This window comes from Bactrocera oleae, chromosome 3, assembly GCF_042242935.1.
Source record: "Bactrocera oleae isolate idBacOlea1 chromosome 3, idBacOlea1, whole genome shotgun sequence".
Lineage (NCBI taxonomy): Eukaryota > Metazoa > Arthropoda > Insecta > Diptera > Tephritidae > Bactrocera > Bactrocera oleae.
This window is the reverse complement of record NC_091537.1, coordinates 38,775,849-38,801,450: the sequence shown is the minus strand read 5'-3', so window position 1 is coordinate 38,801,450 and position 25,602 is coordinate 38,775,849. Positions and strand designations below refer to the sequence as shown.

Genomic DNA, 25,602 nt, shown 5'->3' with positions numbered 1-25,602 from the left:
GGCCAACCGGAAGTTTTAAATTGTATATAAGGTATATGGGGTGTAATGTATGTATTGACCCTCTGTTATCTAGTTTTGGCAATACTACATACTATAAACATGCCACGTACCAATAATATGCTCCCTGAGTTTCAGTAAGGTACACTTACCCTCACTAATACATGTACGATATATGGAATGTACGAAAAATTATTGAAATTGCTATATTAGTTATACGGGCGCTGGAACAAGTTTTCACCCGAGTTTACCTATTTTAAGCAGAAATATACATTCTTATCAGCAAAATACGCTCTCTCGTTTCCATTAACATGGGGTACAAGTAAGCTACAAGTTTGAAAATCATTGTATTAAGTATGTCGCGGCTAAGAGAAGCCTATTCAACTCATTTTTGACATACAGGCATACCATTATCAGGAAAGGACTTGCTCCGAATTTAATATTATATCCCACAGATAGACCGGTATTTTCGATAAAGTGTTCACTGTAGGAACTGAGGTCCACATACTGGGATCTGGGGCTTGAACAGATAAAATTTGATTCGAACAACTTTTGATCATAGGGTGTTCTACTTTAAGCATACCACTCAGGCAAAGTTTTATCTAGATACATTCATTGATGCTTGGTTTGCTTAATGGAAAGTGAAAGAATTCAATGGATTTTAAAATTGTGTTATAAGGGAAGTAGGCGTGGTTGTAATCCGATTTTTCCTTTTTCGCACTGGAACACCGGCATTGGCTCCTATAAAGTCCTCCTGTACCATCTCGGTTGGAAAATTTAATATCTCTGGAGTAGTTATTTATTGATTTATTACGCTTTTAGTATTTTTTAGATTTGGTTGTTCTTCTTAACTGATTTAGGAGATATGTGCATAAAACCTCTTAGAGATAGGGGCCACGCCCATTTTTCTTACCTTTTAGCCCGCAAGTGCATCTTGGTATGTGATCCTTTGTGCCAAATTACAGTTTTATATCTGAATTTAGTGCTTAGTTATGACATTTTATAAATTGTCATTTAAAATAGTTTGGTACGCTTGGCAGTGGTCCGACTACGCCCAACTACTAACTCGTTTTACTCAAGTTACAGCTCACATAGCCAGAATGACAGACAAATATCCCGATTTCAACTCGTCTCGTCTTCTGGATCATTTATACATCCACAGCCCTATATACATCTCGATTAGGTGATAAAAGAAACCGGTAGGTAAATAAAACTAGTATACTCTGTAGCAACATGTTGCAAAAATATAAATATGTATATATATGTGCTATAATTAATGGATGCCATCTTAAATGATAAAATTCTTAACTCGTATGCTTTTTTTTAATTTTAATGTTCTTATGACTTTTCGCATGAAATATTTAAACGCATAGAAATCTGGGCCCTGGTCATAATTTTCACTGTCACTACTTTTTCGGATCTTAATTTTGGCATTTCTTATTCTACATTCCATGTTTTCTTTTTCCAGTGTCTCAAAGTTACTGGTACGCAATAAATTCGTTAAATTTTCTTTATTATACAGTTCATATCATTACAGACATCTACATATTAAATAAATGTCTTGATCGTTCTCATTTTAAACTGATTTCAGTATTTATTAAAATGTCTATAGTTTTATGATCAGATATTTTGCACTCAGCCATATTTTTAAACTAACGTCATTGGAATAGCATAAAAAAGATCGATTTTCGAAGTGTTGTTTCTGAATATTAACAACATATTAACAAAACATTTTTGACTCGCAGCTATAGTATCATTTATCCAAATATAAGTATCATTTAGTTTTTTACTGTAGGTATTGGTTTTATTACAATACACTCTCGCTACATGTTGCTATAGAGTATAATTGTTTTGTTCACCAAACGGTTGTTGTATCCCTAAAACTAATCGAGTTAGATATAGGGTTATATACAAGTAATATATATATTGATCCTGATGAAGAGGCGAGTAGAAGTCCGTGTGACTGTCTCTCCATCCGACCGTCCGTCTAAAAATTGAAATATCTTTATGAAACTTGTTTACTACCTACTTAACACCGTAAGACGGTGGGTATTGCAGATGGGCGTAATCGGATCACTGCCATGCCCACAAATCGCCATTAATCAAAAACAAATAAATTGCCATTACTAGTCTAACAATAAGATACAAGACTGTTATTTGGTATACAGGATCGCAGTAGTCAGGAACATCTGCAGATAAATTTTTTTTTAAAAAGTAGTCGTGGTCCCGCCCCCTAAAAGGATTAATGTGCTGTTAAACACTACAAAAATCGCGATAAATCAAGGTTTACACGAGCCAGGGACATTAAATTTTATCTCTGAGCTGGTATAAGATGACTTTATGGGGTACGCGTTCAAAACTAGACAGTTCGCGTGGCGCCGCCCACTTTGAGGTGAAAACCCATATCTTGGGATATTCTTAACCAATTTCAGCCAAATTCTGTACATAACCTTTAAACGCCACCATGTGACAAAAAATTGTCTAAATCGTTCAAGCCCCTAGGCACTGAATATGTGGACCCCAGTGCCTATAGTTGACTTTTTACCGAAAATATCGGTCAAGGTGGAAGATATATAATTTAGATTTTAGTATATGAGCATATATAAATAAATGAAACTCTCGATAATAGTATGTCTTTGTGTCAAAAATGGGGTGAATCGGATCATTACTAGGGGGTTTCGCGGCTTCAAAAAATTCTCAAGTTGATAACAGTAATAGTTTTGGAGATACAGCTTTGAAAAATTGCATGCTCGAGGTCAGCTATATGGCCACTTAAAACATTATACTACGTTCGCACCGACACAAAATTCGTGTTTTCATAGACAAAAGAGGTTTTCACGCGAAAACTTGTGTTTTCATCCATCCAAAATCTAACAAACGAAAACACAGTTTACGCTGAAAACCCCTTGAAAACTTACATTCCACTCATTATAATCGGTGCCTGCTCTAGTTTAATCGATATTATTAGAAGACATATTTTGCCAGCCCTAAATGGCAGTTGACAATTTGTTTACGTTCCATAATTGGCCTAAACGTACCCTACCCCAATATACTCACATTTGATATGTCAGAACTGTTAATTTACATTTGCATTTTTAAATTCAGAACTGTCCACTGATTAGAGAAAGACGTACACAGAGCTATTGAGAGAAATGCTGGCAGCAAGTGAAAATTTATTTTTATATATAATATTCATATATTATTATATTTTTTGTTGCATTCCTTTTTATATTTAAGTACATTATTATAACTAATTTTGATTAAAAGTTTGCAATTTATTAAAGAAATAAAAATTATATTATCTACTGCGCAAAGTAATTTTTCACTTCTGATAGCGTTTCAGTCATAACTGACAATTTTCAGCTATGACGGATTTATGGTCAGCAATGACTCAGAAAAAACAAAACAAACAAACAAAAAGAAAACAAGGCTCTTAAGAAAATGACAAAATTGCGCTGACAAAATTTTTTCAGCTATGACTGTCATATTATCCATCAGATGACCATCACTGTTCTTGTAGGGTACGTAACAAATGTAAACAAATAGATGTGTGAACTGTCAATGAAAACTCATCGAAAACACACAATGTTGGTCAGAACGACTTTGGTTCCACAATCCACAAATTGTGTTTTCAAGAGGATTTCAATTCGGTGCGAAGATTTCTCGCGAACTACTCAACCGATCTTGATGAAAGAAAGGTGTTTGAGAACAATTTACTCGTAAATGGAAAAAGGATGTTTTTTTTTCAATTGCAACTATTTCAAAAAAAAGAAATGTCGAGCAAATTTGACCGAAATTTTCATTGTTTTGAAAAAAGGTCTGCCAAAATTCCAATTTCAACTTTTTATTTTTTTCCTTCATTCAAGTACGAGTTTATGGTCTTAACTAAAACACATATTTTTTTTTAATTTTAAATGTTCCTGTCAGGAGTTATGCTGACAACGCGGACGCACCTTTTTTCGAGAGGTCGCCGGAAATGACTTTACAATGGGAGAGTTTTAATTTTGTTTTTTTGAAAATCTCAGAACTTATTATTTAAATGTGTATCTTTAAGACAGAAAAAGGTTTGAATGATGATGAATTGACAATAGACCTTTTTTTACTCGACTAAACATTAATTTAAAATTTTGCCGACACCAGAAGTAATTTTTTGGGCTTTGATCCTTGAGTATAAAATGTTCAGTTACACCCGAACTTAGAACTTCCCTACTTGTTAATATCGATGTTGAAATATTCAACCAAGAAGCTTCACGTTGATTTTGAATTTATTGGTCACATTGTTGTTCAGATAATTTAAAAAGTCATCATCATAATTATACACCAAATATTATTATTCGTGCTCTTTTTTTTTTGTTATTTTATGATCCACAATTTCTTTTTTACTACCATGCCTTTTTAATTTATATAGTCCGATTTTTTTATTTGATGTTCATATTTCGACAAATTTCGTATTTATGTGAGGCACTCTGCATTAGTTACTGTACCATCTTAGATTTAAATAAGTTTCCATTTATTATTTTCAATTCTGGTATTTTAATCTTATATGTAGTATATGGGAATTGCGGTAATTTAGGGCATTTTCGGCACTAAATTATAGTACATAGTATGCCAGTGTTATGTGAGGTCTGTTCAAAAAAAATGGAGAATGGTAACTTTTCTCAAAAATTATTCATATATTCATCAATTTCTAGTTTCTGCCAGCGTTTTTTGCAATCCTCGATCCACTATGCACTTTTTGGTATGCCTTGAATTGAAACCGCCGAGTACATGCAAAACACGTGTAACTTGTATACCAATCACAAATAAAATAAATATGATATATAGCTGAAACTGTGAATATATGTTAGAGACAAGTGTACCAACAAAACAAAATAAAAAAATCGAGAATCGAATGTACGTAGATCGCGAAATTCGAAAAGTCATCTTATTTTTTAACAGGCCTCGTATGTTCCCTTAATTTCATTAAGATATCTTGCATATTGACTGATATAGAGGCAATCTGAATCTCTTGTATTGGGTATATTAGAGCTAGGTTTAGTATTGCCCCGGTTTTATCATTAGTTGGTCTCATGACATACCATTATTAGAAACGGATTCTCACAAATTTTCAATGAAGTACCTCACATCTCCAATTTATAAGTCATAAAAACAACCGGTTGTTTGAAAATACTTTTATTAGGCCATTTCTGGCACATGAATACACAGTTGTTAGGAAGAGATTTTCTCCGAATTTTATTAAGATATCTTATATATTGACCGATAAAACATTTATAAAATCAACCGGAAGTTCTAAAATCTTTATATTACGTATATAGGGACAAGGGGAAATATTAACCCTCTGCCGTGGTCCGTGTATTCGATATTTCGACAATTTTTAGATGCCAGATGAAATATCTAAAAGACTCTATTTTTTACCTCTTTCAATAGTTGTATGAGTTATAACTGGACACTGTCCGATTGGGACTCATGCGATAAACTTGAACATCTTACGGGATGCTCCGTCCTTATTTAGGTGAAATCACAAACCTCCGAAACTACTGGATTAATTTCAACCAAATTCGGTAAGTGACATTCCTCCAATATTCTTATATTACAGTGACCAGTATACAAATCAAGAAGAAATAAATGTAACGGGAACAAAACTTTGCACGAATAGTGCCCTTGCAGTGCTCTTCCTTATGATTAAAAATTATCTAAATCGAACCAAAACTGTTCAAGCCCCTAGGTACCGAATGTGTTGACCCCAGTGCCCATAGTTAACTTTTTACCGTATATATCGGTCAATGTGTGAGATAAATAATTGAAATGCGGAGGGAATCCTTTTATGACAATAGTAAGTCTGAGTGGAAAAAAATGGGCTGGATCGGGTCATTACTTCCCTTAGCCCCCATATACCTAATATAAATAATTTGGAACTTCCAGTTTACTTCAAACCGCATACTAGCCTTCATATAACTAATCACAAAATTTTCAAACTTCCGATTGATTTTACTCCATATATGTTGGCGATGATATGTGAGGTACTTTAATGAAACTCAGGGAGCAAGTTATCCTGTTAATAGTATGTTGTATTGCCAAAAATAGATAAATGCGGGTCAATACTACCACTGTCTCCTACAAAACTTAAAATAATATAATATATAATATATCAGTTAATAAGTTAGATATCTAAGCAAAATTAACTGAACGTATAAGTATAGTTAAACTTACAATAAAGAATACATTGCTAAATGCCGAAAATACGTAAATTTAGTCTATGGTACGAATTACTCCATCTCTCAAATACTATTTACATATGTATATTGATTTTCGTTATTCTAACAAATCTTATGCCGAACATGTCGTTCAATGTATGAGTTATCTATATATAAAATTGCTTAAAAATATGATCTCACGTATATCTCAGCAATGTCAAAAGTAACTCAATCGGCCCATCCCTTTCTCTGACCCCAATAAAGACTGTATATTAATTTCCGACTTTCCACCTGACAAAATGTGTGATACTTTAATATTATATATAATGTGGGAGTATGAATGAAATTGGTCTAGACTTTGGCCCAAACCTTGTATCCATTAAATAATAAATTGCGATCCTCTGGTTGGCGTTCTAATATGAACTTATTATATTCAATTAGCTTCTTCAGTTGAGTTTATATCCCATTTGAAGTTAATTTTATTACAATTTTAGTTGACGGGATGTAAAATATAGTAATAAAACTAAGCAGGCAGGGTCTGTGACCTATCATATAACTTAATAAAATACTAAATTTGATTGTATTTAGCCTTAGTTGGCAATCATCACGAGCATACATATGTGTGTACATACATATGTTTAGACCAATGATGACAACTTGCATGCAACCGCAGCCAACATTAATTATTCGACGAAATCGTGCATGGATAACAATCAAAAGATTTTGTGCTGATTTAGTTTAATTAATATAATCGTATATACTATAATCGCGTCTACGAAAATTATATAAAAATCATCCTTAAACGAAAAATATGTGATATAAACTCAACCGAAGAGTATAAATGTAATAGATATATTGAGTTGATGTGGAAACGTCAACCAGAGTCTTGAAATTCTTTATATTAGGGATATAAGGCTTAGACCAATATGTAGACCAATTCCCATTCATAATCACATAATTTTCAAGAACTTGTTTATTTAATTTAATTGAAATATCACACATTTTGACCAACCTGTACGGTATAAAGTCAGGTGGAAAATCGGATATCATTATACATATATGTCATATTTAATGGGGGACTGTCTGATTTCATTTAATTGAACATTGCTCAGGTATATTTTAGAACATATTTTCAACCAATTTTATTAATATATAATTCATAGACTGAACGACATATTCGTCGCAAGGCTTGTTGGAGAAACGAAAATTATATTATGAAGTATATGGGAGTGGGGGTAATTCGTATATACCTATGGTATAAGGCCAACCGGAAGTTTTAAATTGTATATAAGGTATATGGGGTGTAATGTATGTATTGACCCTCTGTTATCTAGTTTTGGCAATACTACATACTATAAACATGCCACGTACCAATAATATGCTCCCTGAGTTTCAGTAAGGTACACTTACCCTCACTAATACATGTACGATATATGGAATGTACGAAAAATTATTGAAATTGCTATATTAGTTATACGGGCGCTGGAACAAGTTTTCACCCGAGTTTACCTATTTTAAGCAGAAATATACATTGTTATCAGCAAAATACGCTCTCTCGTTTCCATTAACATGGGGTACAAGTAAGCTACAAGTTTGAAAATCATTGTATTAAGTATGTCGCGGCTAAGAGAAGCCTATTCAACTCATTTTTGACATACAGGCATACCATTATCAGGAAAGGACTTGCTCCGAATTTAATATTATATCCCACAGATAGACCGGTATTTTCGATAAAGTGTTCACTGTAGGAACTGAGGTCCACATATTGGGATCTGGGGCTTGAACAGATAAAATTTGATTCGAACAACTTTTGATCATAGGGTGTTCTACTTTAAGCATACCACTCAGGCAAAGTTTTATCTAGATACATTCATTGATGCTTGGTTTGCTTAATGGAAAGTGAAAGAATTCAATGGATTTTAAAATTGTGTTATAAGGGAAGTAGGCGTGGTTGTAATCCGATTTTTCCTTTTTCGCACTGGAACACCGGCATTGGCTCCTATAAAGTCCTCCTGTACCATCTCGGTTGGAAAATTTAATATCTCTGGAGTAGTTATTTATTGATTTATTACGCTTTTAGTATTTTTTAGATTTGGTTGTTCTTCTTAACTGATTTAGGAGATATGTGCATAAAACCTCTTAGAGATAGGGGCCACGCCCATTTTTCTTACCTTTTAGCCCGCAAGTGCATCTTGGTATGTGATCCTTTGTGCCAAATTACAGTTTTATATCTGAATTTAGTGCTTAGTTATGACATTTTATAAATTGTCATTTAAAATAGTTTGGTACGCTTGGCAGTGGTCCGACTACGCCCAACTACTAACTCGTTTTACTCAAGTTACAGCTCACATAGCCAGAATGACAGACAAATATCCCGATTTCAACTCGTCTCGTCTTCTGGATCATTTATACATCCACAGCCCTATATACATCTCGATTAGGTGATAAAAGAAACCGGTAGGTAAATAAAACTAGTATACTCTGTAGCAACATGTTGCAAAAATATAAATATGTATATATATGTGCTATAATTAATGGATGCCATCTTAAATGATAAAATTCTTAACTCGTATGCTTTTTTTTAATTTTAATGTTCTTATGACTTTTCGCATGAAATATTTAAACGCATAGAAATCTGGGCCCTGGTCATAATTTTCACTGTCACTACTTTTTCGGATCTTAATTTTGGCATTTCTTATTCTACATTCCATGTTTTCTTTTTCCAGTGTCTCAAAGTTACTGGTACGCAATAAATTCGTTAAATTTTCTTTATTATACAGTTCATATCATTACAGACATCTAGATATTAAATAAATGTCTTGATCGTTCTCATTTTAAACTGATTTCAGTATTTATTAAAATGTCTATAGTTTTATGATCAGATATTTTGCACTCAGCCATATTTTTAAACTAACGTCATTGGAATAGCATAAAAAAGATCGATTTTCGAAGTGTTGTTTCTGAATATTAACAACATATTAACAAAACATTTTTGACTCGCAGCTATAGTATCATTTATCCAAATATAAGTATCATTTAGTTTTTTACTGTAGGTATTGGTTTTATTACAATACACTCTCGCTACATGTTGCTATAGAGTATAATTGTTTTGTTCACCAAACGGTTGTTGTATCCCTAAAACTAATCGAGTTAGATATAGGGTTATATACAAGTAATATATATATTGATCCTGATGAAGAGGCGAGTAGAAGTCCGTGTGACTGTCTCTCCATCCGACCGTCCGTCTGTGCATGCTGTTACTTAAGTAAAAATTGAAATATCTTTATGAAACTTGTTTACTACCTACTTAACACCGTAAGACGGTGGGTATTGCAGATGGGCGTAATCGGATCACTGCCATGCCCACAAAACGCCATTAATCAAAAACAAATAAATTGCCATTACTAGTCTAACAATAAGATACAAGACTGTTATTTGGTATACAGGATCGCAGTAGTCAGGAACATCTGCAGATAAATTTTTTTTTAAAAAGTAGTCGTGGTCCCGCCCCCTAAAAGGATTAATGTGCATATCTCCTAAGCCGCTAAGCTATAATAACAAAATTCACTGAGAACAAATGCTTTTAGCACCTCTATTGACAGTATGAAGATGGGTAAAATCGGGTGACAACAGCGACCACTCCCCATATAACGGTGCTGTTAAACACTACAAAAATCGCGATAAATCAAGGTTTACACGAGCCAGGGACATTAAATTTTATCTCTGAGCTGGTATAAGATGACTTTATGGGGTACGCGTTCAAAACTAGACAGTTCGCGTGGCGCCGCCCACTTTGAGGTGAAAACCCATATCTTGGGATATTCTTAACCAATTTCAGCCAAATTCTGTACATAACCTTTAAACGCCACCATGTGACAAAAAATTGTCTAAATCGTTCAAGCCCCTAGGCACTGAATATGTGGACCCCAGTGCCTATAGTTGACTTTTTACCGAAAATATCGGTCAAGGTGGAAGATATATAATTTAGATTTTAGTATATGAGCATATATAAATAAATGAAACTCTCGATAATAGTATGTCTTTGTGTCAAAAATGGGGTGAATCGGATCATTACTAGGGGGTTTCGCGGCTTCAAAAAATTCTCAAGTTGATAACAGTAATAGTTTTGGAGATACAGCTTTGAAAAATTGCATGCTCGAGGTCAGCTATATGGCCACTTAAAACATTATACTACGTTCGCACCGACACAAAATTCGTGTTTTCATAGACAAAAGAGGTTTTCACGCGAAAACTTGTGTTTTCATCCATCCAAAATCTAACAAACGAAAACACAGTTTACGCTGAAAACCCCTTGAAAACTTACATTCCACTCATTATAATCGGTGCCTGCTCTAGTTTAATCGATATTATTAGAAGACATATTTTGCCAGCCCTAAATGGCAGTTGACAATTTGTTTACGTTCCATAATTGGCCTAAACGTACCCTACCCCAATATACTCACATTTGATATGTCAGTACTGTTAATTTACATTTGCATTTTTAAATTCAGAACTGTCCACTGATTAGAGAAAGACGTACACAGAGCTATTGAGAGAAATGCTGGCAGCAAGTGAAAATTTATTTTTATATATAATATTCATATATTATTATATTTTTTGTTGCATTCCTTTTTATATTTAAGTACATTATTATAACTAATTTTGATTAAAAGTTTGCAATTTATTAAAGAAATAAAAATTATATTATCTACTGCGCAAAGTAATTTTTCACTTCTGATAGCGTTTCAGTCATAACTGACAATTTTCAGCTATGACGGATTTATGGTCAGCAATGACTCAGAAAAAACAAAACAAACAAACAAAAAGAAACAAGGCTCTTAAGAAAATGACAAAATTGCGCTGACAAAATTTTTTCAGCTATGACTGTCATATTATCCATCAGATGACCATCACTGTTCTTGTAGGGTACGTAACAAATGTAAACAAATAGATGTGTGAACTGTCAATGAAAACTCATCGAAAACACACAATGTTGGTCAGAACGACTTTGGTTCCACAATCCACAAATTGTGTTTTCAAGAGGATTTCAATTCGGTGCGAAGATTTCTCGCGAACTACTCAACCGATCTTGATGAAAGAAAGGTGTTTGAGAACAATTTACTCGTAAATGGAAAAAGGATGTTTTTTTTTCAATTGCAACTATTTCAAAAAAAAGAAATGTCGAGCAAATTTGACCGAAATTTTCATTGTTTTGAAAAAAGGTCTGCCAAAATTCCAATTTCAACTTTTTATTTTTTTCCTTCATTCAAGTACGAGTTTATGGTCTTAACTAAAACACATATTTTTTTTTAATTTTAAATGTTCCTGTCAGGAGTTATGCTGACAACGCGGACGCACCTTTTTTCGAGAGGTCGCCGGAAATGACTTTACAATGGGAGAGTTTTAATTTTGTTTTTTTGAAAATCTCAGAACTTATTATTTAAATGTGTATCTTTAAGACAGAAAAAGGTTTGAATGATGATGAATTGACAATAGACCTTTTTTTACTCGACTAAACATTAATTTAAAATTTTGCCGACACCAGAAGTAATTTTTTGGGCTTTGATCCTTGAGTATAAAATGTTCAGTTACACCCGAACTTAGAACTTCCCTACTTGTTAATATCGATGTTGAAATATTCAACCAAGAAGCTGTTCACGTTGATTTTGAATTTATTGGTCACATTGTTGTTCAGATAATTTAAAAAGTCATCATCATAATTATACACCAAATATTATTATTCGTGCTCTTTTTTTTTTGTTATTTTATGATCCACAATTTCTTTTTTACTACCATGCCTTTTTAATTTATATAGTCCGATTTTTTTATTTGATGTTCATATTTCGACAAATTTCGTATTTATGTGAGGCACTCTGCATTAGTTACTGTACCATCTTAGATTTAAATAAGTTTCCATTTATTATTTTCAATTCTGGTATTTTAATCTTGCTACATTTTAGACAAAATGTTGGATCGCGTCCTCTACTGCCTATTATCACTTCATATACCTGCGCGAATTTGCTGTGCATTCTCTGGATTCAATCTGCGGAATTTTAAATTCATCAATTATTGAATTTAATAAAAATTATATTTATTTTAGTGACTGTCTTACAAGTAATTTCATATAATAGTATATTGCTTCAATAAATAAATTAAGTCATTATTTTTATTCAACATTCGCCTTTATTAAAAATATACTTGTAAGTATGCGAAGAGTTCTCGCTAGAACGGTATCTGGTCGTTGAAATGTTATAGCATATTTTGCGAAGAGATTTAACTGGATGAATAGTATAGTTTGATGGCGAAAATGGGTTAGCTCGCTCATTAAATTTCCCTAGCCTCTATTTAATGACTTTCGTAATTCTAATGGACTTCACATCGAATATTGATATGCTTTATATTTATAGAATTGCACGGTTTTTAGCATACTTAAGTTAACGCCAAAGTTAAGTGCGATGAGTTCAGATGCCCTTAGACCCATAGATTAGGTACACTGATGATTGATTGATTTCCGACTTTAATCTGATTACATAGGTTAAAATGTGTGATAGTTTGATTAAATACCTATAGTGAAGAATTTTTCTTAATCACAATATGTTTCAGCTCTGAATATGAATGAAATCTTGGGGCAGCCCTAATATAATAATTTTCGCCCTTCCGCTTGAATTTTTCCTCTTGTAATATACTCAAAATATTAAATTTCGCTCCTTTGGTTAAGTTTAGATTGCTTTAGCGCAATCAAATTAAGAGAGAATATTTCGATTAGCATTATGTTATCCGTAAGTGAAAGTTAAACATTTCCATGGCACGGAAAGTTTTATCAAAACCTGAAAATTTTTGCCCGCCTCTGAATCTTGCAATTTTCGAGAGTGTACCATGTTCAGCTGCACCCGAAGCGCTTCTTTATTGGTTTGCCTACTTTTCTTTCATCTTAATACATGATATACGCATTTTTTATTTTTAATACCCTGTAACCACTACAACTTGTACTTTTCTCAAATTGCTTATTTTAAATTTGCTTTAATATTATATTATTGGTTTTACTATTTACTCAGGACCACTGCCTTCACTATGAATACACATATAAGAAAACAATGCATATTTTTGCTGAACTTACATTTTTAATGGTTTTGTTTTGACCAAGCTTATGTTATTATTAATTACCTTCTAACTTATGTATATACCATATGTAAGTATGTGTGAGTATAAGTAGATAACCGCAAACTAAATTTATGGTTAACTCGATTAATTTTCTTTTGTAAAGATTGTTTCACTAGAGTTTTTTGCCGGAATATCAGCTTCATGTAGTGTCGCAAGATAACTAATATCAATAAGAGGATGAAGTAATACTTCTTCCATGTATTACTTGACCAAGATCGTACCAAGAACGAATTTTAAGTAAGTGATAATTACTTCGTTTAATTTTATTAACACTTACACAAATTCGTTAGTACACGTTTTATACGTATTCAGTGGTTTTCAACTGGTTGTAATAGGTATACACTCAAACTTATACTTGTAATAAAAATTAGAGGTATATAAAGGGTAGATATCGGGTTTTCCAATAGGGATGATATGATATTTAAGTCTCGTTTCTCTTCGCTTTTGTCATTTTATGGGGCGAAAAAAATTCACAAATTATTCATGAACAACCATTACATTCATCTAAACTGACAGTTTAGTGTGATTTTTGGTCTGGTGGAATCATCAGTCCGTACTTCTTTCGAAGCTGGTGACACCGTTACTGTCAATGATGAGCGGTATAGATCAATGATATCCAACTTCTTATGGCCGCAAATGGAAAAAGTTGATCTTGACAATATCTGGTTCCAATAAGACGGGGCTAAGTGCCACACAGCACGTGCAAACACCGAATTATTGGGAGAAAATTTCGAGATTCGATAATTTCAAGAAATTGTGACATTGAATGACCTCCAAGAAGTTGTGATTTAACACCATTATACTACTTCTTGTGGGGTTATCTAAAGAAATTGGTCTTTTGCAATAAACCAGATTCTCTTCAAGCTTTAGAAGTCAAAATTGAACGTGCTATTCATGACATACGACTTGATTTAGTAGAAAAAGTACTCGAAAATTGGGTTCATGGAATTTGTTCCTGCAAAAGAAGTCGTGGATACCATTTTAATGATGTTATATTCAGATTTTAATTGTATCGATTGTACTTTACATTAAATAATTAATAAACAAGATTTGAATTTCCTTAACAATTAGTATGTTTTTTTGGAAACCTGTTGCCATAATGTTTAAGAAGGATGAGGTTGCCTTGGAGCCACTGCAAAGTTACACCATCCGTCCGACCAGTTTATTATGGAAGCACTCAGGCATTGAGGTCCCCGATAGCCTCTCAATGGCTTTATTTCAGGCGAAATGGCAACGGAAAGAGATGGAACGAGACAACGTCGTGGCAAAAACTCTCCACAAAAATATCCATTATACAATAGGGGTATATCAGACGTTTGAGACCCCTTGATTATGCCGTCAAAAAATATGTGTCTTTGCTAATTTTTGTCGTAAATGGAGTGATCTTAAACAGTAAGAAAGTTTTATGCATGTGGTGGATTACGTCCAGTAACCAATTGACATTTCGTGTGCCCGCTAAGCTTAGAGATTTTGACATACTTACATACATGTATTTCTCCATCGACGGCGACCTACTAAGCGCGAAATTGTAAGTTTGGTTGTGACTATTGCTCATGTGATTTCTGATCCCGCGACATCGCAGCACTCATCGCACGCAACCCACAGTACAACACAACACAACATATCACCGGCCAAACACAACCACAACACATAATACCACCATCAAACCACTCTACACACCATTACTTCAACTATCATTTATCCACCACAGAACCGATCAAACAAGATTAGTCAGGCCCAGATGGGATTTTTTTCGATTTCATCCTTGATCTATAAGGTTCGCCATCCGTACGTTTGAGCAAAGTGGTTTTTTTTCGACATATGTGGTTATCCAGAAAATTAATGAAAGTGAACTACTATCAAGAACTACAAACTATAAATATATCTTTATGAAACTTGGTACACATATTTCTTTGTACCGTAAGATGGTTGATATTGCAGGTGGTCGTAATCCGACACACCGCCAAAACTTTTACCCCGATACAATCGTTGTTGCTTGATTTGCATAGTGGAAAGTGAAAGAATCAGATGAAATTTAAAATGGTATTATATGGGAAATAGGGGTCGTTGTAATCCAATTTCGAACATTTTCGCATTACAACATAGAATATAAGAGAAATGTTATGCACAATTTAATTGAAATCGGTTGAGCAGATCCCAAGATATGGGCTTTCACCTGAAAGTAGGCGATGCCTCGCTCACTGCCTAATTTTGAACGCGGTTCCTCATCTCATACCATCCCAGAGATAAAATTTAATGTCCTTGGCGTGTTTAGTAGTTAGTTAGCTTTTAGTAGTTTTTAACAGTACCGTTATAGGAGGAGTGAGCGTGTCGTCTGATTTCACCTGTTTTCACACCGTCGATAGAGGTGCTCAAAACATTTATGCTCATTGACTTTTGTTAGGGGGCGGGACCACGACCACTTCTAAACAATTTTTAAACTAAAGATGCCCTACCCTAATATAATCTTGTATACCATATAACAGTCTTGTAGTTTGTTGTGGAGCTTAGTAAGAGCAAATTAGTTGTTTTTGATAAATGGCGCTTTGTTGGCGTGGTAGTGGTCCGATTACTCCCATCTGCAATACCAACCGATCTACGGTACCAAGAAACATGTGTACCAAGTTTCATAACGGTATCTCAGTTTTTACTCAAGTTACAGCTTGCACAGCCGGTCGGACGGATAGACAGTCACCCGGATTTTTACTCGCCTCTTCATCCTGAACATTTATAGATATATAACCCTATATGCAACTCGATTAGTTTTAGGTAATACAAGCAACCGTTAGGTGAACAAAACTATTATACTCTATACTCAAACAACAACAACCACACCATTTCACGAAATCAGTACAGCGATGCAGTAAAGGACTGGGAGAGAGCAACACGACGCAAAGGCACACGCAAACGTATATACCATACATATATATGGTATACTCATATTGTCGCCAAAACAACTTAAAGGAAATTAAAGGGACTCGTATCGATTCCTTTTAGTATTTTGTATATTTTCTAATATAAACATTATTATTTTCTAATATAAAAAACAGAAATACCGCTAACAGATAAAACAAATTGGTAAAAAATATATATCCAAGTATATAACGAGCTCTTCTTTACCTCTAACTGTTTACCGCTGTGTTTAAACACACAAACTATCTCAACAACAAACGAATTCAAGTATTTACTTGCACCAACTTCCGGCATTAAGTATATGCAAGATTGCGTCACATAAGCTAAAGCATTAAAGAAAATGGGGAGAACTCATAAGATATTTAAACATACATACATAAATGCAAATCCAATCTATTATATACATACAAATACATATATTTAGCCTATATATGTACAAGTATACTATTATATTATGTTGTTTACAACATTACAGTAGATATGTATAAAAACATACTAAACATACATATCGATATATTGTATATACATATGTGTCGCACAACTATATAACGTACATTATACACGCGTAAACAAACAAGCGGAATAGCATCGGCAAAATATATACCCTACAAGGTGCGTTCCAAAGTAAACAGTAAAAAAGTAACAAAGTAAACTCTAGTAGCGCCATCTATATGCCGGCTAGTGCGTTAGAATCTATCCTTTATCGACTTCCAGTAAAAATTTCATGACATGACATCTATTGGAATTGAAGTTATTTCGTTTTAAGTGTCAGTATGTTTTTGTCATCGGTGCGAAACTGAGCTTCGAACAAAGAGCGAACACTAAATTTGGTTTTAAAATTGGTAAAACTTTTACCGAAACGTTGATGAAACAAGTTTATGGCGATGATAGCCTATCCCGTAGCAGAGTGCATGACTGATTTCAACGTTTTCAAAGTGGTCGTGAGGACATAAATGACGATGAACATGTCGGCCAACCAAAATCCGTGATGACCGAAAATTCCATCGAAACTATGAGTGAATTCATAAAAAATCAGCCGAAATCATCATTGAAATTCATGGAAATAGAGTTGAACATCTCCAAAACATCGATTTATCGCATTTTGGCCGAACATTTTGGCTTACAAGAGATGTGTGCACGGTTTGTTCCGCACAAATTGACTGACGACCAAAAATTGCTCAGAATTCAACATTCGAAGGACATTATTAAAAAGGCAAAAAAAAAAAATAACTTCCTTTACAAGATTGTGACTGGTGACAAAACGTGGTGTTTTCAATATAACCTCGAAACGAAACGCCAGAAGATGAATGGAAGGCGCCGGACAAGCCGAAATCAAAAAAATCGCGCCTGGAGAAGTCAAAAGTGAAGACAATGCTGATTTATTTTTATGATTCCAAGGGTATTGTCCACAGAATTTGTTCCACCCGGCCAAAACGTTAATGTAGTATTCTACCTTGCAGTGTTGAAGCGTTGGGTGCGCCGTATTCGACGTGTTCGACCCGAATATCGCGAAGATGGAAGTTGGGCTAAAGCTGGCCCACAGAAAGTGGTACCGCCGGAGGCAGCCAGACCCAAACCCTGCCAGGGAGTGGCCTGCATTTAGCATTCAAAGGCAAAGTATGCGGAGAGACGACGCGTCGCATACCTACTAAGGTTGGTAGAGTTAAAGCCGCCAACGAAAGAGGAGCTAACGAAGGAGCTCCAAGCATCGATTGACTGCGCGAGAGCAGTCATACCCAATTTCAAGCTGGAGCCGCCGGTAATGGCAGCCAAGCGACAGAGGTCATCTGAAGAGGCAAAGCCGTCAGCCAAGAGGCCGAAGACCAAGGGCGTAACGACCGCAAAATCATTTGCAGAAGTGGCCCGGAACCGAATTGTCATTGGCGTGCTGGATGAGGGAGATCCCGATGGAAGAATCCCCAGAGCCCAATGGAAATGGGTGCATTCTGCGCTGACAAATGTGGCGCAGGAAGTGGTATTTAGCAACCCGGGTCCGTCACCGTCATGCACAGATGCCGGCTGGTACCAGGGCCAGATCAAAATGATTGCTTGCGACGACGAGAGATCGGTCGCTCTATACAAAGCTGCTATAGCCAAGGTGGGAGAGGTATACCCCGAGGCAAAATTGGTAGCAGCGGACAAAAAGGACATACGATCCAGACCAAGGGCAAGCGTATGGATCCCGGCTACACCATCACAGCCGGACCAGATTATACAGCTCATAAGAGCCTGCAACCCGAGTGTACCCACGGAAGGGTGGAAGTATGTCAAGACATTTGAGGACAGCGTAGCAGAATCTGGCGTGGAGACCAAAAGGGCCACGATGCAGATTCTACTGTTATTAACGAAAGAATCTATCGAACCGCTGGTGAAAAGTGGCGGGGAGATAAATTAAGGGTTCACGAAAGTGCGGATAACGCCTTACAATTCGGACGACGATGCTGCAGACCATCTGGCATCGGAGAAAGAGATATGCGAAGTAGAGGAAGATCCTATGGAGTCCTCGAGCGACGCGGAAAGTATGGAGCAAGGTGAGTGTTCTTCTTCTGGGTCTAAGCTTGCTGCCAGACTCTCAAGCTTTTATACTGAGAAAGAGCTTTTAAGCGACTCTCAGGAAGACGCAGATATAACAATAGTTAATGCGTCTTCTACAAATTAATCTGCATCAAAGCAAACTAGCTTCAGCAGCCCTAATTAACCGCGTGGCAATGGAACAGCCTGAATTTGTCCTCATTCAGGAGCCATGGGTTAATATAGGGCGTATTTGCGGACTGAGGACGCCAAACTATAAGTTACTGATGGCTAATTGTGAAGGTAAAATCAGAGCCTGCATAATGGCAAAGAAAAACCTTAATGTTTTTATATTACATAATTACAGCAACAACGACACAGCAGCAGTAAGCTGGGAAACGGGCACAAGCAGTTACCGGCTGGTGTCGTGCTATATGTCACACGAGCAAGAGCTGGTGCCACCTCTGATGGTAAAAGAGGTGGTACGGTACGAGGCATCCAAGTGCATGACACTACTTGGATGCGACTCAAACGCGCATCACACAATCTGGGGCAGAACAGATGTCAATGACAGAGGTAAGTGTCTCTTAAATTACCTACTAGGCATTAAGTTACTGGTGTATAATAAGGGAAGCACGCCAACATTTATTACAAGAAACCTACAAGAAGTGCTGGATATCACACTTGTGTCGGAAGAACTAATTGACAGGGTAACCCAATGGAGGGGTCTCGAAGAACATTCCTTTTCGGATCACCGATATATTGAATGTACAATAGGGGAAAGGACCGATAGAGGCATTAACCTTAGGAATCATAGGAAAACGGACTGGCAGGTGGACAAGCAAGAGCTGGAAAAACGTATCCCTATGATTCTACCGTTTCAGCCCAATAGCAAGGAGGATTTAGATATCCTCGTTAATCGACTCACGGAATCGTGCCGGCAAGCATTAGAAGTGGCTTGTCCAATAACACTGGTCTGCAATGAAATCCTCCTTTAAAAAATTTGGTCATAAATATGACGATTCAAATGTCCTGAATCGATCCCCGTTAGCCGATTTTCTCCATCACGTCTAGATTTTTTTATATGATTTTTTTTTTTATATTTCAAAAATTTGGGTTTTTTTCCACTTTTTTGTGTGTCTACGTTACAAGCCGTGTATATGTGGCGACACCCACATTAAACATATCTTTAAATTTATTTAATTCATGCATTCACAGGCTAATATTAAGTTCATTTATATTAGTACAACTAAGGGTTAAGTTATCCTACATTCTATTTTACATTGTTATCCTAAGAGTTACACTACTGCTATCTCTCTTACATACAATAATTAAGCTATCATAATAATGTATTACATATTGAGAGCATCATCACCTGATGCTGATCACCGTTACCTATACCTCTATATCAATTATTTTGGTAAGTTTTGCATGAAGTTTATGTTCCCTATATTGGTTTTAAGTATTTTATGTGTAGTTAGTGTATGTTGCATAAGCAGAGTAAATAAATATAAAATAATCCTTTGAAAATTGTTTTAAAATAAATTTTATGTAATTTTAGGTTATAAAATGCCACGAAGTTGTAAGAATTCAACAGACTGTTTTTGCTACGTTTGTGGGGAATTTGTATTAAAAACACATCGAAATGTCATGACAGATCTTGTTAAAACAGCATATAACCTATATTTTGGATTTTCTATCGATGAGCGAGATAAAAGTTGGCTACCAAAAGTATGCTGCAATAGCTGCTCAAGAACGTTGAGAGGTTGGCTTGAAGGAAGTCACAAATCCATGCCGTTTACAATGCCAATGATTTGGAGTGAACCTCAGAATCATGAAAATGATTGTTATTTCTGCATGACATCAACACGAGGGTTCTCGAAAAAAAATAAAAATAAGATTGTATACCCAAACATCCCATCTGCAAAGAGACCAATTCCTCGCGACCAATTCCTCGCGAGACTTTTTATTGATGCTTCGAAAATAAGCTTAAAAGCCGTTCTACACCATAATGGTAACAAATACCCATCTGTACCCGTTGCACATGCTACAAACATGAAGGAAAATTATGCAAACCTAGAGGTATTACTTGAAAAAATTCAATATTCTCAATACCTATGGAATATTTGTGCTGATTTAAAAGTCGTCGCCATACTTACTGGATTACAAGGAGGATACACAAAGTTTTGCTGTTTTCTTTGTGAATGGGACAGTCGCGCAAGAGAAAAACATTACAAACAAAAATCTTGGCCTCTGAGAAAAAGTTTAACTCCTGGGCTTAAAAATGTATCTCAGAAACCTTTAGTCCCAAGTGAGAAAATTTTTCTGCCACCACTTCACATAAAGTTGGGACTTATGAAAAACTTTGTGAAAGCGATCAATAAAGATGGTGCAGGTTTTCAATATTTAAAAACCAAATTTCCTCGAATCAGTGACGCAAAATTGAAGGAAGGGATTTTTGTAGGTCCGCAGATACGTGAGCTAATGAAAGATGAAGCTTTTGAATCGAAGTTGAGCAAAACAGAAAAAAGAGCTTGGGTGGCGTTTGTGAAAGTGTGACATAATTTTCTTGGGAATACCAAAGTTGACAACTACCGACAAATCATTCGGGAGCTTCTTTCTGCTTATAAATCTTTAGGATGCAATATGTCACTCAAGATTAATTTTTTGGACTCACATTTGGATTTCTTTCCTGAAAATCTTGGAGCCGTATCAGATGAGCATGGTGAAAGGTTTCATCAAGATATAATGCAGATTGAAAAACGCTACAATGGGAAATGGTCAGCAGCAATGCTTGCTGATTTCTGTTGGTCACTTCGCCGAGAAACTCCAATGGAAACAATGAAAAGGAAAAAAACTACAAAATAACATCATCTTATCATCATAAAATCATACTTTAAGATTTTTCACTGTAAAACTTGGACCGTAATATTTTTTCATTTTCTTATAATAATAATTGATACCTTAATAATTCTGTTTTTTAATTAAATAAATAATTTATGGAAAATCTACGTGTGGTACTTATTTGTATGTCAAATTCCGTGTCTAGAGCACAAAATATAAAGAATTCATGCATGAAAACCAGAAGGAGAAAAAACATTTTTTTTTTTGCAGACCAGTGTAACACGAAGTAGTGGTAGAATAAGGCCCCCCTGGTGGTCTCTAGAACTTATAAAACTACAGAATAAATGCAGAAAGCAGTTCAATTTAGCTAAGCAATCCCAAGGCGAGGCAGACTGGGATTATTATTACAACCTCCTTAGGTCATACAAAAAGGAAGTTAGGAGAGCAAAAAGAAATTCATGGAAATCTTTTTGTAATGATATCGAGGAAAATAATGGCACAATCGGTGCGTAGTATCGGTTATCTGCAGAAGCCAGACCGAAGTTGGACGGTATCCAGTGAAGAGTCCCTGGGGCTACTAATGGATACCCACTTCCCAGGCAGCTGTGAAAAGCCATACTGCTGAATATACTCAAGACAGTGGGGCAGAAATGGACTCCACTCTTATAAACATAGTGTCAGAAAGCAACGTACGCTAAGCAATAAATACCTTTAAGCCCTTCAAGTCGCCGGTATCAGACGGTCTATTCCCTGCTCAATATCAGCAGTCGCAGAATTACATAATGAATTACCTAATTGCCATTCTTAAGGGGGCGCTGCAATTAAACTATATCCCTTCGCTTTGGAGGGAAGTCAAGGTAATATACATACCAAAGGCAGGCAAAAGCTCGCATACAAGTCCAAAGGACTTCAGGCCAATTAGCCTCTCCTCATTCCTTCTAAAAACGCTGGAAAGACTAATAGAATTACATATAAGAAACCAACTGAAACCAGAAAAGTTGGCTGGTTCGCAGCATGCGTATTCTAAAGGAAAATCCACAGAAACGGCGCTAAGCTCTGTGGTGGCGGAGATTGAAAAAATCTCTGGAATTTAAAGAATACACTCTATTTGCCTTCTTAGATATAGAAGGATCTTTCAATAATATGCAGCCTAGGGCCATACTGAGTGCGCTTAAGGATCTGGACATCTCTGACCCTCTTAGAAAAGTAATTTAACAGATGCTCACGGACAGGTCAATAATTTCAACGTTGGGAGCGTCAACGATGTGCAGATCTGTCCAAAGAGGTACACTTCAAGGAAGCGTGTTATCCCCACTTCTCTGGGTCCTGACAATGAATAAGTTGCTGTTGGATCAAGAAAAGAAGGGGTACATGTTGTGGCCTACGCTGATGATGTGGCAGTATCGGTCAGAGGCAAATTCCCAAATACTCTCGCAAACCTTATGCAAACGATCTTGGAAGATATAAATCGTTGGGCACTATCGTGCGGATTAAACTTAAATGCTGGTAAGACAGATCTAGTATTGTTCACCAGAAAACATAATGCTCCAGAAGTTACGGCGCCATTAATAAATGGTTGCAGACTAACAATTGGAGATAAGGCAAGCTACCTGGGACTAATCTTAGACAGGAAGTTTTCATGGAAACAAAACTTGGATGTTAGGGCGAAGAAGGCAGCCACAGCACTCTACACCTGTAAAAGGATGGTGGGCCCCAAATGGGGGCTAACGCCTCGGGTAACTTATTGGCTCTATACAGCAGTTGTCAGACCAATTATGACATACGGTATATTGGTATGGTGGCTAATAATGGAAAAGAAATACGCGGTAAAGCGTATGGAAAGTATACAAAGAGCAGCCAGTATATGCTTTAGTGGAGCTCTTAGAACAACGCCAAGCCAGGCTCTAAACGTCATTCTACATTAACTGCCAACAGACCTGTTCTGCAAGCAAGTGGCAGCAAAGTCAGCTCTTAGACTGAGGGAATCCTCCCAACTAGTCGCATGCAACAAGGGGGATTCTAGGATACTCAGTATATTCCCGTTTCTACCCGAAACCACGGATTTCCGCAATCCAATAGAACTGAAACTAAATTTGGTCCACAATATTGCCTTCCCCACAAGAGAGGAGTGAAAAAGGGACGAAGTAGACAGGAATGAAGGAATTAGCATCTACACGGATGGATTCAAACTATATAATCGAGTGGGAAGTGGTGTCTTTTGCGCAACATTAGACACCAACATCGCCTTCCGTTTACCAAACCACTGCAGTGTCTTCCAGGCGGAGATCACAGCAATTAAAGAAAGCCTTGTGGTATTGACAAAAAGTGTGCTCACAACAAGGAGCACATATATATATACGGATAGCCAAGCGGCCTTGAAATCACTCAAGTCTCCAATGGTCTCATCCAAGCTAGTGAAAGAATGTCTTGACCTATTAGAGGATCTGACATCCTACTTCACAATAAACCTGCAATGGGTTCCAGGACATAGTGATATCCCTGGTAACTGCGACGCAGATGAACTAGCTAGAACAGGCACTACTTTGGAACTAACCCCTGTAAAAGAGGGTATGTTTTTGCTTATGGCAACTTGCAAACACTTAATCGGCGAACATGCTATAAATACGGCAGAGTCTCGATGGAGAATATCAATAGCCTGCTCAACCAGCAGACTAGTGGCAGGAATGGAGCGTGAGTAGCACAAACCGACTACCTTAATTTAAAAGTAATGATATAAGAACTCTGATAGGAGTACTAACAGGTCACTGTCTAATTGGTAGACATGCCAGTAGGCTAGGTGTATCATACAACGACTATTGTAGAAGCTGTCAAGAAGTAGGAGAAGAGTAGACTGTAAAGCATCTTTTATGCGAATGTAAAGCTCTATATTCGTGGATTCCTTGACTACGTATCAGAAGATGCTAGTATAAAATTATTTGTACTGATGAACTTCATCAGGAGCACAGGTTGGTTCAGAGAGGAGACGATAGAGTGAGGGAACATTAGTCCCGGTGGTATCACAATGGGCCTCCTATAGGCCTAGGTGTGTCGTTAGACAGCCACTCTACCTACCTACCTACCTAACATTCGACTTATTTATTTAAAAGAGAAATAATTATTACACTTATTTTTAGCAAACCTAAAAATTCAACTGAAGCCACTCTACCTACCTAACATTCGACTTATTTATTTAAAAGAGAAATAATTATTACACATATTTTTAGCAAACCTAAAAATTCAACTGAAGCCATCTATGAGTGAAATCCGCAATTACTTAGTTGCCAACCCAATATAAAGCACTGGCTGCTAGTGCCTTCAGCTTAATTTAAATTTACAGATTAAAATATTCCAATTATATTAGTTAAGTCTAAGGCAAATTTAAGTCTAGTTCGTACTATAATTATTTGTATATTGGAGTTTTGAAAGTATTTAACAAAAAGGTTAATGTTATTGTCATTTGTCCGATTCTTACAGGCGATGATAGTAAAATACTGTGGTTTTTGGCCAGATAGGTTTGAGAGTTTATAGTGATGATTGCTGTGTCCCCAATCGTTTAGACAACAGTCGGTGATGTATTGTTTAACATAGTTCTTAATATCTTTTTTGGTAAAGTATAGAGACGTATACAGAGGTTCTTTGTTTGCTTCTTTTTCTCGCTTGTCGGCCATTTCGTTGCCTTGGATTCCTGCATGCCCTGGTATCCACACAATTTTGATTTTGTTGTTGTATTTATATAAAACGTTTTTTATTTTTATGATCAGGGACAGAGCAGAGCAGTATAATGGCAAAACAAAGGCAGCTATGGTGACATCAATCTTGTTTGTCAGAGCAAATGGGGTGGAGGTATCACTTTAAGATCCGTCTGTAAAGATAAACTTCCAATCATCTGTATATGGTTACATAGTTTCTTTGTATATCTGGACATATTCGGTGTTCCTCGTAGATTGCTTGCGATGTTGTTGTGTATCGTTAATACAACATG

At 36.0% G+C, this 25,602-nt stretch overlaps 1 protein-coding gene across 13 annotated transcripts in view; it reads right to left on the bottom strand.

Annotated features, from left to right (window-relative positions):
* Window positions 1–25,602, bottom strand: part of Ndae1 (Na[+]-driven anion exchanger 1) — a 710,325-nt gene that overhangs the window by 566,471 nt on the left and 118,252 nt on the right. The window contains exon 1 of one of the 13 annotated variants that reach the window (XM_070106540.1): window positions 911–1,046. The exons of the other annotated variants lie outside the window; for them this stretch is intronic. Coding sequence (XP_069962641.1) covers window positions 911–930 — 20 coding nt within the window. The 5' untranslated portion in view covers window positions 931–1,046. Of the gene's footprint in view, window positions 1–910; window positions 1,047–25,602 lie in introns of those variants that run through there. 13 annotated transcript variants of the gene reach the window in all.